The sequence below is a fragment of the Talpa europaea genome (assembly GCF_964194135.1).
Source record: "Talpa europaea genome assembly, chromosome: 13".
Classification (NCBI taxonomy): domain Eukaryota; kingdom Metazoa; phylum Chordata; class Mammalia; order Eulipotyphla; family Talpidae; genus Talpa; species Talpa europaea.
Genome location: NC_140080.1, coordinates 2,973,634 through 2,991,348, shown reverse-complemented (window position 1 = coordinate 2,991,348; position 17,715 = coordinate 2,973,634). Strand labels below are relative to the sequence as shown.

Sequence of the window (17,715 nt, the reverse complement as noted above, 5' to 3'; positions counted from 1 at the left end):
CGTGGCCAAGTAGGTTTTTATATTACATTGCCCTGCAAAATAAAGTCTCATAATTAGGACATAAACTGTAATATATTGTAATGTAATAAAAAATCTTCATAATGAAATTTCTATTATTTCTTACCTTACAATGCTAATATTAATAAAATTTGGATATTTTTTAAATCTGTTTGACATTTTAAACAATTTTATAGTGTGAAAATGATGACTAGAATTAAAAAAAAACCCTAACAATGATCCTGCTGAAATAAGTGCCTCAGAAATTGGCAAGGAAGAGCCAGTATAAAATTTTTACTTTCCTCCCAATGTTTTAAATGTTGAATGTCAGCCCCCTGCCTTATATCAATTGACTTTTCCTCTCCCCTGAATGTCATCTCCCTTTTTCAAAATTAACTTTTCATAATAGATTTCTCCTAGTACTGTGTTACATCTTTACCTTGTTTATCACCTCTTATCAATTACTTGAGCATTTATCTCTTCCAATACATAGTGAATGCAGTACTTTTCTCACATTGCTAGTATAATGAATGCACATAGTATATCCTTAATTAATGTTGAATTTGACTCATTCTGGTTAAACACATTCTTGAGAACTCTTTGGAGAAATACCCATTCCAAGAGCCTTTGTAGATGGATAATTTCTGACTTGTTTACACACTGACAGCTGCTTCCTCAACCCAAAATGTTACAGTGTGCTACCTAATTTTAGTTACTTTTGTGTGAAATCTTTTTTAATTAATGTTTTCATATTCTCTGGGTAAATACCTAGAAGTGGTATTGCTTTCAGTTTTATTTTTTTTTGAAGAATGTCCATATTATTTCTTAGAGTACACCAAATGGCATTACCACCATTCCCAACCTTGTCCAGCAGTGGACAAGAGTTCCCTTTTCTCCACATCCTCACCAACATTTGTTGTCTCCAGTCTTTTTGATATGGGCTGTTCCCAAGGGGGTGAAATGGTACCTCATTGTGTCTCGATTTGAATTGCCCTTGTAACTTATGAAAAATGAGCATATTTTTTTTCACTTGCCTATAGGCCACTGAATATCTACTTTGGATAAATGTCTACTTAGGTATTTTCCTATTTTGGATTGTTGTTGAGCTCTATGAGTTTTTTATATATTTTGGGGATTAACCCTTTGTAGGAAGTTCTAACATCATTTTTCTAAAATATATTGATTTCTGTGAAGATAAACTCTTTAAATTGAGTTTGGTCTTTTTCTAAGGAAAGATAATTGTTTCAAACTGCTCTACTAAATAATGGCACTAAATTACTCATGGTAAATAAGAATTTAAGATAGAGACAATTCCATTACTTATATATGGAGTAAACATCTATTTACATGTTTACAATCTTTCTGCAGATGTTTTGATTTTGAGAAATAGATTTCTGTTGCTTAAATATCAATTTGGTGTAAAACCTAAATTTCCTTTACGGTCAGAAGACGTGCATATATGTGTGCCTAGGTGTGTGAGTGTGTATATATCTATATGTATTATGGCTTAGGCCAATTTGGACCAAACACAAGCTCAGCTAACAGCTGTGACAGTTACTGTAACTTCAGTACTTACAAGAAATTAAAGCAGTAATGTAGACAGCCTGCATACGAACCTGAAATAGACAATTTCATCCCTTCCTAGTCAGAAGAGCTATGCAGGGGAGAGTTGAGAAGCAGTAACTTTAATTTCTACTGTATTTCAGAGAGGACTTTAGAAGACGTGTTTGAGAATTAGTTTATCTTTCATGAGCATTTGTTTGTGTGGAGTGTTTGCATGAAACCATGTATCAATAGAATATGTGAACATGCATTCGTGTAGCATGGACACATCTACTAATGTATATAACTTAACTCATTTCATATTTTACAGAGATATGTTTACTGTTAGAGTTTGTCATTACGAAGCTAGTAGGCCTTGATTTTTCCTTATTAAGTGAGCTACAAGGCTTTTTAACCAAGCATGTGATGAAAGTGGCCAACTTTCTATTGATAGTATAATTTAATTTACTTTGCTGTGTATGGTTTCTTTTTTCCCCACCAGATTGTAAGTTGTAGAGGGCAGGGTTCTGGTTTGTCTTGTAAGCCATTGCAGTCCCACTGCAGCTCTCAATAAATATTTATTGGCTCAATGAGTGAATACTAAGCATATGACCCAACAAATAAGCTTTTATGGTTGTAAGTTCAGATCCCATTTTACTAGAAATTTGGTTAATATCACTTTCCTGTCTTGCATTTTGTACTTTCCATTAAATTATTTAACCATAGATCTTACTTTGGGGCCTCCCCGGTGGCGCAGCGGTTGAGCGCTGGGTTGCGAAGCTGCCCGCGGCCTCTGCTGCGCCGGTTCGATCCCCGGCTGCTCCCCGGCCACCGGAGGAGGATCCCACATGGTGCGCAGACCTCTCCTGCCACCCGCTGCTCCCCTCAGCAGTGTACTTCAGTCCTTCTGCCTGCTCTGCTCCCCACTCTGGCTCTGGTGAATTCTCTCACCCTCCCGCGCTTCTGACTGTACCCAGTGCATGTATAAACAAAGGAAAAGCAAACAAACAAATATAATAAATAAATAAACATGCCTCTAAAAAAAAAAATAAAAAAAAAAAAAATAAAATAAAGATCTTACTTTGAAAGAACAGCGTTCCTCAGTCAAGAAGACCTGGCTCGGAGCCCCAGTCCCTCCAGTTTTGGATGTGTGAGCCTCGCTTTCCTCCCTTATGAAAATGGAAGCATCTACTGCTTAAAAGTTAGGTGATTCTGACTCTTAACAAGAATATATTAATTAGTACTATTTATTAGTAACTGAGATCAAGAATTATATCATGATGACCTTAGGTAATATAAGAAATACACTATTTCACAAAAGTAAATTATGAGTACTATAGTTATAAATAATTTGAGAATGCCATAAATACATTTATAGAACAATGGTGTTTTTTGTAAGTAAAATAAGCTTTATTTCATTCATGAACAATACATCCCCCTAGATTTTTGGACAAGAAAATCTCATTCTAGTATTAAAGCGTGTTTCCCTGAAAAAACTGAAGCAGTCTTGCTGTTTGTAGCATACAATCTCATGAAAGCAATTGCTGGCTTACATAGACACCACTAGAATTCTAGCCTCGATGTGAAGATTCCTTTTAATTTTGTAGAGTGTAAGGAACCTAATGACAGAGTTCTTAATATATATTATTTAGTGTATATAGGTTTTTGCAAAAGACAGAAATCCAAGAAGTTTGTGGGAAAAGTGAATAGACTTTAAGTTCATTTTTCAGTAGTGAAAAACACAATGTTATAAATCATCTGAACCACTCCTCACAAATAGTGACAGCCACTTAAGTGCCATCTCTAAAAATCCAAGTTACATTTTAGGCAAAACAGAGAATAGCACACTGAAAGTATTTCCTGCAGTGATGCCTTTGCCTGTTAACATTGGAAAGAACTGCATAGAACTGTTTTATACTAATAAATCCTAAAACAGGCTATTTTTCTGAAGTGCACAGAATGTTCAAATAGTGGCTTTGTGGCTTTTTCACATAACAAGCACCCATGGGGATTGGGATTGCTGCATTTTTGTGATTTCTAAGGAATATTATGTATACTGTTAGTTTAGAGCATCGATATTAAAAAAAAAAAAAAAAAACCTAAGTAAAACATATACATACACTGCTTGTTTTACAAAGAAAACCACAAAAAATTCCCCTTTATTCTTGGTAAAAATGATCTATTTCAGAGAATTCTATACAATAACATTTAATTTTAAAAATAAAGGAGTAATTATATTAACTTACCTCGCCATAATTATGAGGATGACACCAGCTATTTTCTCTTTGTAAACTTCACTTGAGGACTTAACACATCTCCTATCTTGGAATTTTTATTTCTCTTAGGCCCAACAAGATGGCTGTGCTCAAAACAACTTGATTTTAAACAACACACTTAGAAAATGAGGGTATTTACAACATTTAAAAAAAAAAGTAAGATCTCAGCAAAATGTGAAATGTAGTTTGTATTTTTCAAAGCACAACAATAGTTTTATTTTAATATGTGTTCCTCCCCAGGGCAGCGGCTTCAGTGGGCTTCCTCAAAGCTTGCGCTCAGAGCTCACTGCAGCTGTGGTCAAGTGGGGTGCCTACTTCCCAGGTCAGACAGGAAGCGGCCTTTTGGGGGTCACGCGGGTAGGCAACACTTCTCATGAACTGGAGTTACTTATCTAAGCCAGAAAATCAGTTATGTTCCACTTACAAAATTCTTCATTTTGGAGGTTGTATTGAGGTCACAAATTTCATACACACACACACACTTTAAACAAAATACAGAATATACCAGCACTTAAAAGTATTTCATACAGTGCTGTATTTGTATGTTAACTATGCATTAGACCTTCTGTACTAATTATAATGTATTAGATAAATACCACAGCAAACTTAAATGTGTATTTTTGCATGCATCTATCCACTCTTTCAGTTTCTGGACATATTCATAGTTTCCAGAAGTAGCAAGTTTGGATTTTCCCTAGACAAAATGGAATTTTTTTATGTTTCAAAATACAGTACAAAGGACCATCTAAAAAATACAAAAATTCCTTCTATATTTAAAAAATAGACTTTTGGCTTTCAACTCAAAATAAGAAAATATGTAGAAATAATTTGCCAGTAGAACCTTATAAAACCATGTTTTGGTTAACAGTTTTAACAACAGAAGTATAAAATGCAAATTTCACACGTAAATCTCTTCATGAATTTCTGTGATTGTACTTGCCATATATGTATGCTAAAGACAGCTGCCCTTGGAAAAGCAGCACTCTTGATTTTGTTGTATTCATTCCTCCACAATATATGTAACAAAAATATAGGTATCAAATCTTTCAAAATAACAATCAAGTCTTAATATATAATAGCACATTTTATGCGGACAAGGAAAGTCCACCTTATTTTGGTTTTTAAGGAAACCACTAAGTCAAATTTAACCTTTCCTGTTTCAGAGAAGCATCTTTAGTTCAATAAAATGTTTTGACAAAATATACCTGAAATCTTCAGGGACAGTTCTCAGCTATGCCTGACTGAAGTCCAGTGTCCCAGCACATGAAATTCTCAGTGCCTGCCTTGTCTTAGCACAAATCTGCTACTAAAAATATTTTTGTCTTGGCTCAGAACACAGAACACACATTCCCCATTCATCACCCAAATGACTGAGCCATCCAAAAATACTTCCTCATGAAAGTATCATTAGCTTTGTAAACGAATGGTAAATCAATGAAAGCTGATTAAAACAAATGATCTAAACTAGAAAAAAATCATTAGCAATCACGTAGGATAGTTTTTAACAATTATACTTTCAAAAATGTTTAAGCAAAACAATAAAAATAATAAACTACTTATTTCCTTTTCTGTAAGTTAACATGGAAGCTCTTATAGCCCCTTGATTTTTTTTTTTTTTTTTTTTTTTTTTAAAGCACAAGGACATTTGTTGTTGGTTCTGTTGGGGAATCACAGACCTGAACAGCAGTGCTATGGGAAGGACATGTAGCAGTCTGAGGAGTCCTGGCCCTGGATATTGAAAAGCTGCTCAGTTCTCCATTAGGGCCTGAGAGGAAGCAGGTCCTCATCAGTGTCAGGGGTTTGCATCACTAAGTGCTTTGCCAATAGCACATCTGTCTCCCCTGGACTTATTCCGGGGTCGTGGCTAGAAGTGTGGCTTCAGAACCAGACATGGGCTAGAGCCCCTCCTCCTCCACTTACAAGCCACGTAACTGGACTAAAGGACTTCATCTCTGTGGCCACAGCTCCCTCGCACTGCTGTGAGTGTCAGATCAGCTACCGTTACCGTGTCTAAAGCATCTGGACGTGAACACGTTTAGTGATGATGCTTCTCACACAATTCCAGTTTTTTTCATTCAAAATTTACATTAGAGGTTCTGTATCAAAGACTTCTAGTTAGCAGTTACTTGATTGTGTATTGAATGTGCTCCCTGGTTTATGCATACAGGTGTCTATCCCACAGTGTGTATAAACCACGTAATGTACATGTCATGTGTATATATGTGCAAGAGACACAATTAGGAAAAGCCAAAACATTGGAGGCAAAATACATGATACAGCCAAATAAAGTACAGCAAATTAAAATTCTCTCCTCAGAGCCAAGCTCCCACGATAAGAGCACATTTACCTTCTCGAAGACCTCCATGTAAGTAGCTGGTAGCTGGACAGTGGGCTGTTGCTTTTGCTGGCTCTGTGTTTTCTGTTTCCTTCCACATGTAAGCTTCATAATACATTTTGAAATGATCTTGGTAGGAAGCGCCTTAAATCCTGACACAGTATCAATTCATATCTTTTGGACATTTCCCAATTTCTAGGCAACATTTTGTTGTCTTGTCAGTTTTATGAGGTAGTCAATCAACAGTTTGCCAGAAAGTAAAAGTCCAAGGCTTGTTTCCTTAGGCATAAGTCATCTTCCCCAGGTAGTTAGCTGGCACATATCCCTTTTGTCCTTGAGCTTCAGCCAGCCACCACTCTTTATTGCCACTTAGGTCGCAAAATCTAAGTATATTCACCCTCTGGTATTCCTGAAGGCTGAGTTCATGGTCACTCCGTGCTTGAAAGGCATGGACTGCATAGAAAATCTAGACACAGAAGCAAAGGACAGTGTTGGCAACAAAACCTACAAATCTAGACAAACATCACAAAGTTCTCCAAGCTTTTAGAAGGAATGCCAAAGTTGCCTTATTTTTAAAGCCACAATCTTCAACTCCTCTTGGATTTATTTTTGCTAAAAGTGGCCCTAATGAGAACAGAATGAAAGTTATTATTCTGTTGAGAGGAGTCTAAACTGTGTGCCTAAAGGCAACTTGGCAGTAAAAGATTTTTTTAAAGTTAATTCTTCCTGATTCAGTAATAGCTTTAAAGAATTGCTTCCATAGAAAGAACATTGGTAGGGAGATGTCTGCACAATTTTGGTTCTGCAGGGACCCTTTGTAAGGTGAAAAGTGGGCGAGGAGTGGGAATAGAATGGTTTTCTAGACCCTTAACACTAAGGAAACCTTCAGCCATTAAAAAGGGTGTTTCCGTGCTCCTAGGACCATACCTCCTCACTCAAAAACCAAATGTGGGGCCTCCCCAGTGGCGCAGCGGTTGAGCGCTGGGTTGCGAACCTGCCCGTAGCCTCTGCGGCGCTGGTTCGATCCCCGGCTGCTCCCCGGCCACCGGAGGAGGGTCCCACATGGCGCGCAAACCTCTCCTGCGGCCCGCTGCTCCCCTCAGCAGTGTACTTCAGTCCTTCTGCCTGCTCTGCTCCCTGCTCTGGCTCTGGTGAATTCTCTCACCCTCCCGTGCTTCTGACTGTACCCAGTGCATGTATAAACAAAACAAACAAACAAATAAATATAAATAAACATGCCTCTATAAAAAAAAAATTAAAAAAAAAAAATGTGTTCTCGCATGAGGCAGACTGTAATCCTGTGAAGGAGCCTGGAGTGGCTAATACACTGTTATCACTGCTGTTCAAAAAGTTAAAACACTGAAAAGATCCACAAGAGGAAGTGGAGGATTTGATTTGCAAAAGCTTTTAGTAATATGATGTACTATAATGGCATCCAGAACATCCTGTAAGCGCTGACATTAACAGGTGCTAAACATCTTCTGTAATTTTTAAACAACATATGTGCTTTGCACACCATTGTAACTATAGGTGTTTACCAAGTCGACTATATGACTCCTAAATATTTGAGGTGGTCTTTTACTTTGGCACATGTTCTCAGGGGGCTATATAATCTTCCACCTAGATCTACGGGGTATGAAATTATGTCTGTTTTAAACACTGCATATGGCGTCTCCTGAAATTGTAAATTTAAAGTACAAGATTATTACCTATGCTTTCAATACTTTAGATGATTGTGGTCCTAAATTAATTTTGGATGATCATTTTTAAGTTCTTCTACAATATATTTATGCCTCCGTTTAATGTAACATTAGATACTCAAAACAGCATTAAGTTTGCTTTTAAAGAGACCATCCTGTCAATAGCATTAGAACAGTTAGGAATTTTTTTTTTTTTTTTAAGATTTATTTATTTATTTATATAAGCACTGGGTACAGTCAGAAGCGCGGGAGGGTGAGAGAATTCACCAGAACCAGAGCTGGGAACAGAACAGGCAGAATGACAAAACACACTGCTGAGGGGAGCAGCAGGCGTGGCAGAAGAGGTCTGCACACAATGTGGGACCCTCGCCAGCGGCCAGGGATTGAACAGGCGCTGCAGAGGCTGCAGTTCGCAGCCCAGCACTCAACCGCTGCGCCACTGGGGAGGCCCCAGTTAGGAATTTTTAACCCATTATGGATTAAAGAACTGAAGGACTTCTCATTTTTTTGAAAAGTTTACTTGTTCTCACCTATACCATTTTAACTTTAAGTGTCAATAAATTTTGATCAAGACACATTAACATTTTATTAATCTGTAATCTAAAAATGACTGAATTGTATATGCAAGATGGATAGACCTTATGGTATAGAAGAATGACCATATAAGCTGTTTATTAAAAAAAAAAAGAATCAGTCATAAATTGGACAGCAATCCATGGATTGTTGATGAAAGAAACTAAGTAGCTGAAGAGTGGTTTGGCACTATCAATACTTTCAGCCTGCAAAGTCTGTAGGACTTTGTCTTGTAGATACACTTAGGTAAGTGCCCAGAACCATATGAACAGGGTCTTGCCTGAAATAATTTAAAATTTTTAAGTCCCCCAAATATTCTACATGTTGTTAGGGTAATAGTTACACAAATTATGATATATCCATGTAATGAAATGCAGAATTTTTAAAGGAAGGAGTTACTGATAGATATTTAGGTGCTATTTTGTCCAAGATACTTGGAGTGAAAAAAAATATTTACACATTTTCACCCATCAGTGTATCTGCATAGTGTCTGAAAAGCTAGAGCTTTTGTTATTGAAATAACACAGATTTATAACATTATGTAAGTTTCAAGTGTCCAAAGCTACATCTTAATATTTCTCTGGAGAAGGGCTGGAGAAGAGGGAATACAGAACTTTTAATTTATCTAAGTATGTCTTCCTACTATTTTTAACATTTCACCAGTAACATGCATTGCCCTGTAAATAACAAATGTGATGAATAAATTTTAAAACACACTAAAGAAACAAGCAAGTCAAAACCAGGAACCTGTGTATGTGTGTGTGCATGCGTGCACGTGTGTGCATGCAAGGGGATATGTGGAAAGCAGACTCTGCTAGTTAAGAGTAATGGAGCACGCACACACACATGTCAAACTCCAAGGTTAAATATATTGAAACGCTTCTGGGGTAGCAAAAGGAAACCCTAATTTACATGGAGCTCACCATCTTGGAAAGGACTGTGCCGGTGGCCTCCAGTGCTGTGTGGAGACCCATCAAAGGTCTGGGTAGGTTGTGCGTGGCATTATAGGAGCTCAACACTGCCCAGCGAGGGGACCCTCTCAGGGGCCACAGACCACGTTACACATGCTACTGGTCATGGCAGGACTGAGCTGTTTTCGCTCTTGGGGGGAGCATAAGAAGGCCGTCTGCAGGCCCCTGGTAGCGTGTTATGGTGGGCTGCTCAGTGACAGGCTGTCTGCTCCACGCTGTGGACTTAACATGTACTTGTCATCATTGGAGTGCCTGTTTCTCTTCCTCGTTTGAGGAAGCAGGCTCAGAGACTAAGCTTCTTGCAGAAAAGTGTGCCAGCATTAGGGCTGCTAGAGCCAGGCCCTGGCTGCCACCCATCCTGCACCAAGTCCCCCCATGGGGGCTTAGCACACAACAGGGAGCAGCTCTGGGGCCAGCACAGCTACGCCTGCCTCCACCAGGCTTTCAGCTTTTACCTGTTCTTCCACCTCTTGAAAACTGTCAGCGTCAGTGCCGTTTGTTTCAAACTTCCCACACATGCCACTGAGGGAGGAGCTGCTGTCGCTGATGCTGCCCTCTGGGGTGCCTGTCACACTGTCACTGGCTGGCCGGGAGGACACGAAGAGGCTGATGTTATCAAAATCCTCCTCGCGCAGCCTGCCATCGCCATCCGCCTTCTGCACTCTGGCTGGATTGTAGGGTTTGAGGAAGGAGGAGTACACGTAGCCCTTTAAAACTAGACATGAAAAAAGGTTCAACATCACTTGTAATCAGGGAAATGCAAATCAAAACTACAATGAGACACCACCTTACACCAGTGAGAATGGCACATATTAAAAAAAAACTATCAACAACAAACATTGGGGAGGATGTGGAGAAAAAGGAACTCTCCTGCACTGCTGGTGGGAGTGCAAACTGGTCCAACCACTATGGAAAGATGTGTGGAGACTCCTCAATCTGTTAAAGATGGAGCTTCCATATGATCCAGCAATTCCACCCCTAGGTATTTACCCAAGGACACAGAATCATTAATTTAAAAGGGTACCCTGCACCCCTATGTTTATAGCAGCACTATTTACAATAGCTAAGCTTTGGAAACAACCCAAATGCCCCAAAATAGATGACTGGATCAAGAAGATGTGGTACATATACACAATGGAATATTACTCAGCAATCAAAAAGATGAACTCATGCCATTTGTAGCAACATGGATGGAGCAGGAAGGGATCATGCTCAGCGAAATAAGCCAGAAAGAAAAAGAAAAATTTCATATGGCCTCACTCATAGCAGGAATTTAGAAAACCTAAATAAGAACCAGGAAAAAGAATAATTATAATAAAGAAAAAATTAAAATCAACACGCAACTATAAACCAGAGACACACTACAGGGAGGGGGCAAGGGGAGGAGAGGAGGGATTAGGGTGAAAATAAGGGGTGGTGGGAATTGTATGGGGAATATAGCCAAAAGATGCATACACTATGCAAAAATGAAAAACGATGTAAGAATTATATAAAATAAAAATTAAAAAAATAAAACTGGACGGGAAAAGACAAGAAACACGTTCATGCATATACTCTGCCCAAACTTTTGGGCTGCAGGTACTCACAGGCGCCCTGGGAAACCCGATGTGAAGGAGGGGGCCCCACAGTGCATCTTATACCCAAACTCACCCCCTGTGTCCACGAGCCACCTGCTGCTGCTCCCCAGGGGGTCCTTCTGTTCCATCACAGCCACCAGCTCCCCTTCCAGCAGGTTGATGTCTAGCTCCTGGGTGGCATTGCACTTGCGCTTGGCCTGGTAGAGCCCCTCTGTACTGTACATGGAGAGGAGCTTCGAGCGATGGGCGTCGGTCTGACGCGGTGCCTCTGGCTGAGAGAAGCAAGGGGGAGTTCACCTTCCCAGGATGGACAAAACTTCCTCCCTGGGGTATATTTCTTCTCAGGACAGAAGCCACTCATTGATTTGAGTATTTCATGTTGAGGCAGAGACCGGGTGAAGATTGTCTGGGCAGTGTTGGGGAGAGCGAGGGAAATTAAACCAGGAGTAAGAGGGCAGGGGTTCTGCTTCCCGCGGGGAAAAGACTGTGAAGGGAGCACTTGATAAACAATACTTAGTTCAATAATTTGCACCCGTGCTTGTCATTTTCTGGGAACTAGTACAGTAAATTAGGCAGAAGAGGCCTGGCCCCACCCCAGCTCTGCCTGTAAGTCACTTTGAGAAAGTCACTTCATCTCTGGAGCCTGAAGTTCCTCATCCAGAAAAATGAAAGGGCTGAGCAATGTGATTTTGCTCCATGAAATTCTACTCATTCATTCTGTAGATGTCATTCATTCTGTAAAATGGTACCAGGCACCGTTTTAGGAGTTTGGAATATTCATGGATAAAGGCAGACACAAATCTGTGACCTTACCAAGCTCACAGACATATGAGGGCTTGAGAATGAGACAAGTGATACAGAAAAAGGAATATGCTACTGAGAAGTGACGTCCTCGTGGTCATGAATGCCCCAAACTCACCAGAATTTGCACAGGCTTCTTCTTTTCAAAACTGAGCTTCCTCTCAATGAAGGTGGCGCTGTTGTCCTTTACAAAGTTCAGGTTTTGAACCTCTTCTAGCACTCGGTTCTGAATTTCAGAGATGCTTGAGGCCGACAGAGGTGCCTGCAGGTAGAAAGCAGATGATGTTGTCCTAACCCTACTCGGTGTTGAATTTAGCGCAGTTGTGCTGGATAGTTGAGAACGTGTGAGCTAGCTCCACAGCTCAAGGTCAGCAGCCCTTGAGCTTCTAGATACATCTGGTCTAAATGCTATCTCCAGAGATCCCACAAAAATGACAGGCATAGTCTTTTTAGGTATGTAAGCCTAAATAAAATGAGTACATAAGAAAAAACAGCAATTTTTTTTAAAGGCAGTTATTTATAGCAACAGACACCTCCAGTGTGGGGATGGTAGAGGGAGGAGGATAAAGATGCTAAAACAAGTTTCATTGGTTTTTTAGAAATTTTAGAAATTCAGCAAATTCTTTGACATGCTTCCCATGTAGAGGTGGAGTCCTCATCCCCTCCCCTCCAAACTGGGGGTCCCTGAGGATTGCCTCCATGAACAGAATGTTGAAATGAACAGAACAGTGGCAGTGATGCTGCCTGACTTTCAAGTTAGGCTAACATTGGCCACACTGGCTCTGCTGCTTCGTCCAAGCACACTCGCTCTGGAAGCCCAGCTGTACCCCGGCCACCACAGCCACCAGGCGTGTGGGGAGATAAAGAGGGGGTGCAGTCTCGGTGCAGCCCAAAAGTTTGGGCATCTCCACGAGTCTCCCAGGATCATCCCACCACCACCCTCCAGCGTGTGCCCTGTTGTTACATCGCTGCAACCCCAGGGGGAGACCTGGAGCCCAGTGGACGCCAGGACCCTGGGAGAGTGTCCCAGTGAGTGACTGCCATGCTGGGTGTGGCCTCCTATGGAGATCTCGGCTGCTGGGACTGCTTTCAAAGAAGCTGAGTCCCAGATTCTTTCTCCTTCCAGCGAGACTGGGCCACTGCTTCCTGCACCTGGCAGAAGAAGCTGTTTTCTCTGCGACTAGTGGGATAGAGAGCATCTAGACACCAGGGTGAAGCCAAGGGAATCTAGAGTGACTTCAAACAAAAGTTTAGAAAATACGTAATTACATCATCTTTACAAGGTTAAATGTCAACGTGCTCTTTGCTTTAAGGGCATTAATCACTTCACAAAAAACAAAGCACCTTTCATTCCTGTGCTTGGACTGCTATGTGAAAGATACAGAGGCAATACAGAGCCCAAACTGAAGGCACTGTTAGATATCCTATGACTGGACGTGGGGACAGAGCTACCTGAAGTGACGTGCATTGTCTCTACTGTGAACCTAAGAACATGCTTCCAGCGAGACCACATGGGATACATACAAGGTTTCTGTCCATTGGCCTTGGGAGAAAAGTAAAGAAACTGCAAATTAAAAGAGTTTCATAGAAAACAACAAAATTAATAGCATTGGGACATTCTGATTGATTTAATAAATAGTGTTGAACAGCCATTTGTAAAAGGATGTATGTCACATCATTGTATTCGAAAACTACAGCTTGACAGCAGTGAGGAAAGCCAGCGGGTATTGTGTTGGAGGTGAGAGTCTGACATGCACAGCCCTCTGGGAGAGGATCTGGCCATTCAGGCAGGATTCCAGGTGGATCTGCCCTGTGGTCCATAGGTTCCACTGCTAAAAATCTCTACTAAAGGTCTATCTGCCCACATCTAAAATGCCGAGGGCATTATTTGTAATAAACGCTTACAGTCCAGCTACCCACCAAAAGGGACACAAGAGTTCACAGAAGAATATATATGATTCCATTTATATGCGTTACCAACCAACCAATAGTCCATGGTAACCTACACCAGAAACGTACCACCTTAGTGGGAGACAGCCGGGACGTGGGCAAGGGTGCTGAGATGGGGACCGCAGGGGCTGCAATCATCAGATGCGTGCAGCCAAAAGCGCGGGCAGTGAATTCTGCTCTAAGCGTTGTCCATCAAATACCTCATCAGCTGAGTAAGACTAGTCCACTTGAAATGAAGCACCAAGAAACTAAGATGGCCTTTTCAATGTTGCTACTGAGGTGTGAACATCTTTCTCCCTCTATCCTAATGGAAACATAATTTATATATACATGCATATAATATGTGTGGCATGTATGTGTACATGTGTATAAATGTCTATACACATACATGTACACACATATGTATCAGGCCTCTCTTTCTTAGAGGGAAACAAAAGCAAAAGCGACACTGGTGGCAGTTATCCTATCTCTGACACTGCTCTGAGCTGGCTTCTTCTGGATACACATCTTAGAGTCAAGGTGATCATTTACAAACTGCTGAAGGAGAAGGGAACACATCATGTAAACCGATAAGCTTCAACAGGGCCTTGGGCAGGTGGAACTCTAGCTGTTGCACCGATGAGCGGAGCAAGGCTGTATGGTGTCAGTTATCTGAAACGGAGTGCCCTAAAAGAACTGAAGTTGGAAGTTACAGTAAACTAGAACTAGAAAACTGTGGTTTCACTTCCTGGGGGAAGAGAGCAGAGAAGCAGAACTGCCATTAAAATAAATGGCAGACACGCACAGACAAGCACACTCATATGGTATGTATGTGCACACATGCATGCACACTCATAAGGATGCACACACTCACACATGCACTCACACAGTATGCACATGTATACACGTGCATGTCCTGCACAGGCTGTGGTACGGGCGCTTGGGGCAGACCCCACAGGGGGCAGCAAGTATGAGTGATTACCAGCCCCATTGTGGGGTAAAGCCGCTGGGCCACCAATGTCAGGTCCCTGAAGAGGGTGATGAAGGTGCACAGACAGTTCAGCAGAATCTTCCGGGCTGCCTGGTTGAACAGCTGCAGCTCCTCCACAAGCTGTGCATTGAGAGCTTCATACTCCTTCTTGGCCAAGTCCGACTCGGCACCTGCCGCCCGCTGCAGGTAGCTGTTGTAGTCCAGCAGCTTGTCGTAACGTTTCTGGATGAGCTTCTGTGGCCCCGGGAAGAGGGACAGCAAGGCAGACAGGGGCGTCAGGACCAGCCTCTGTAGATGGGCTGCCTGCAAGGAAAAAGCACCCTGTCATGGAGAGGGGTGGCCAAGCCACATTCGGCACCATCAGCAATGGGCCCCACCAACAGAGGAATACGGAAAATCACCCTCCCAGTTAAAAGAGGATGTGGCTGTTGTTCTGTCTTGCTAAACCTGTGCAGGACTTGAGACAGACACTAAACACTAACATTGAACCTGAAGAGTGAGCAAGAGGAAGAACATAAAAGTTAAGACCTGCACTCCCAAAATATGTTCCATCTTTCTCGACAGTCACTGCATCTGTCTTTGGGGTCATCTCCAACACTCTCTCCTTCCCCTTCTTTCTAATTCAAGAGCTACTCAACACAGAGGTTGTCTCTGCCCACCAAGACTACGTGAATGATTGACCATGCTTCCCCTTCCTCTGCTGGCAATAAAAGGTGGTCCATCTGAGAAGACAATGCCCGGTCCCACCTACATCGGTCCCAGGTCCCTGGCTCCCCTGGTGTTCCTCTTTAGGAGTGGAGTCGCATGCCTAGACAGACAGAAGCCTTACAGTATTTTGCTCCTGTGACAGAAAGGGTCACAGTTATTGCTTCCTCATAAATATGTTGAAGGATCAAGCTGATATAATGCTGTGTCTTAAGAGTAAGATGTTCAGGTCCAATCATTGAAGATGAACTTCACCTTAATGTCCCACCCCATGCTGGCCCCCAGGTTTAATTCCTTCTATTTTTCTTTCTCCCCTTCTGCTCTGAAGGGCGCTGGCATTGGAACGTCACTGACTGCCTGACTTCACTCTTGATCTCATGTGCATAGGTTACATGGCTACGTATGGCAAAGGTGCTCCCCGAATGTCCTGGGGAGTCAGCATCTGAGCAGCAGCTTGTATTAATTAACTTAAATGGTCTCTAGAAGCTTTGTCTGAACTCAGGGGAAATCTAGAAGAGAGGGAAAACCAATCTCCTATTGGCACCAGCAATCGCAAGGCAGATTAAATTTGATGTCTTGCTTCCAAGATAATCAATAGGCACCTGCAGGCTGTTTGATGTTTCCTCTGAGTAAGCAAAGATTCTGTTTACTGCTGTGGAGTGAATTACTGTGTTTGTGACTTGACTGGATTCTACAGGTAAGCTGATGATATTATGAAATTATTACTATATACATGTATCTATGCATATATTAATGTATGTATAAATGCACATATGTTCTGTAACCTATAGACATGAACTGATTCAGCTGTACACAGGGATGATATCAGATAGATTTTAATATTTTATCCTCTACATAGCGTGCAGATAGGAATCGCTCAGGCTTAAGATAAAAATAACTGTTCCGTTCTTAGATAGATTTTGAGTTCTTAATAATTGATTTTTAAAGAGCTCAATATAGTTTATCCATAAGTTACTTTCATATTGAGCTTTCCAGTAATTATTTTAATTTAACCTAATTTATCATCCTGTGGTTTTATGCAAGATAGGGAGAGACCCCTTCTGTCTACTTTCTGTCAAATTTCAGGGCATGCCTGATGAAGAAGAAGTCATATACCATGCTCTTTCATGGTGCTCTATAAGTACTTGTCAACTTAATTAATGAATTGGAAGAGCAAGCCCTTTCTAAAGCCTTTGCTAAAATGTGCTGTCTATAATTAAGCCTAGTCACATTTTTCGCATTTAGCATGTCACAAAAACTTCTATTCTGTATCTCTCTACCTACCCACCTGTTCTCTCCATCAACCCATCCATCCACCCACCCCTCCATACATCCATCCGTCCACCCACTCATCCATCTACCTATCCTTCCACTTATCCAACCACCTATCCAACCTCCCCACCCATCCCACCACCCACTCACCCACCATTTTTCTTCCTTCCTTCCTTCCGTCCACCCACCCATGCATGCATCCAGTGTATATATGTATGTATGTATGTCTGTCCCCACCTAATTATTTAACATCTGTGACTTTCCATTCCCCAGTGTCTTTCTATCAGAGTGGGAGCAGTCATCAGATGTCCTATGACTTGAGGTAGGGGATGTGGCTGAGATTTAGAACCTGATCAGTGAGAAATGCCAAACAGCTCCCAGCAAGGCATGCTCCATGAAGATCTGTCTGACCCAAAAGGCTAATGTGCCAACCCAAAAATGCCACTTCCAAAGACCCTCAGGATGATGGAGTCTATTTTATCTTCCATAAACTACTTGAAATACTGTAAGAATACCTATAGACTACTCCTCAGACTAGCTTACCACCCAAATATTTTATAGGCTCGAGAATATTTTAAAGATTCCCAAGCTGTATTCACAGAACTCTTAGAAAATAAGTACTTTGCCACAAAACAGAAGCACCAATCCATGATCTTAGGTAAAAGCCCTTTCTCAATAGAAAGGCTTTACTTCCCAATGCAGAGTCTGCTAGTGAAAGTTACGTTCTCAGTCCCTCCTCTCCCGATAAGGACTCTGGAAGTTTCTACAGACTCCTTTAAGACTCCTTCTTAACTTAATAAATCCTTGATATATCACATGCAGACTTAAACTAAATGTTGATTTTACAAGCTGTATGGGTACTGACTTCCCCTAGAAACACAATCGGAGGTCCTATTAAATTTGGATTATAGTGAAATCTTCACTTACCCACTTTAAAATATTTAATGATAAAAGCAGTCTTGCTGCTGTTGATATTAGTATTTGCTTTAGTGCTCACTATATTTCTAATTCTAAAAAAAAAAATAACAAAATAGCAGCTTTTTTTT

General features: G+C 41.1%; 1 protein-coding gene across 1 annotated transcript in view; it reads right to left on the bottom strand.

Annotated features, from left to right (window-relative positions):
- Window positions 1-6,430: 6,430 nt before the first annotated feature.
- The window catches only part of ARHGEF38 (Rho guanine nucleotide exchange factor 38), a gene marked incomplete at both ends in the record, with an annotated part of 83,420 nt that continues 72,135 nt past the window's right edge, over window positions 6,431-17,715 (bottom strand). The window contains 5 exons of the mRNA XM_084251781.1: window positions 6,431-6,616; window positions 9,850-10,109; window positions 11,045-11,243; window positions 11,891-12,034; window positions 14,684-14,995. Coding sequence (XP_084107907.1) covers window positions 6,431-6,616; window positions 9,850-10,109; window positions 11,045-11,243; window positions 11,891-12,034; window positions 14,684-14,995 — 1,101 coding nt within the window. The remainder of the gene's footprint in view (window positions 6,617-9,849; window positions 10,110-11,044; window positions 11,244-11,890; window positions 12,035-14,683; window positions 14,996-17,715) is intronic.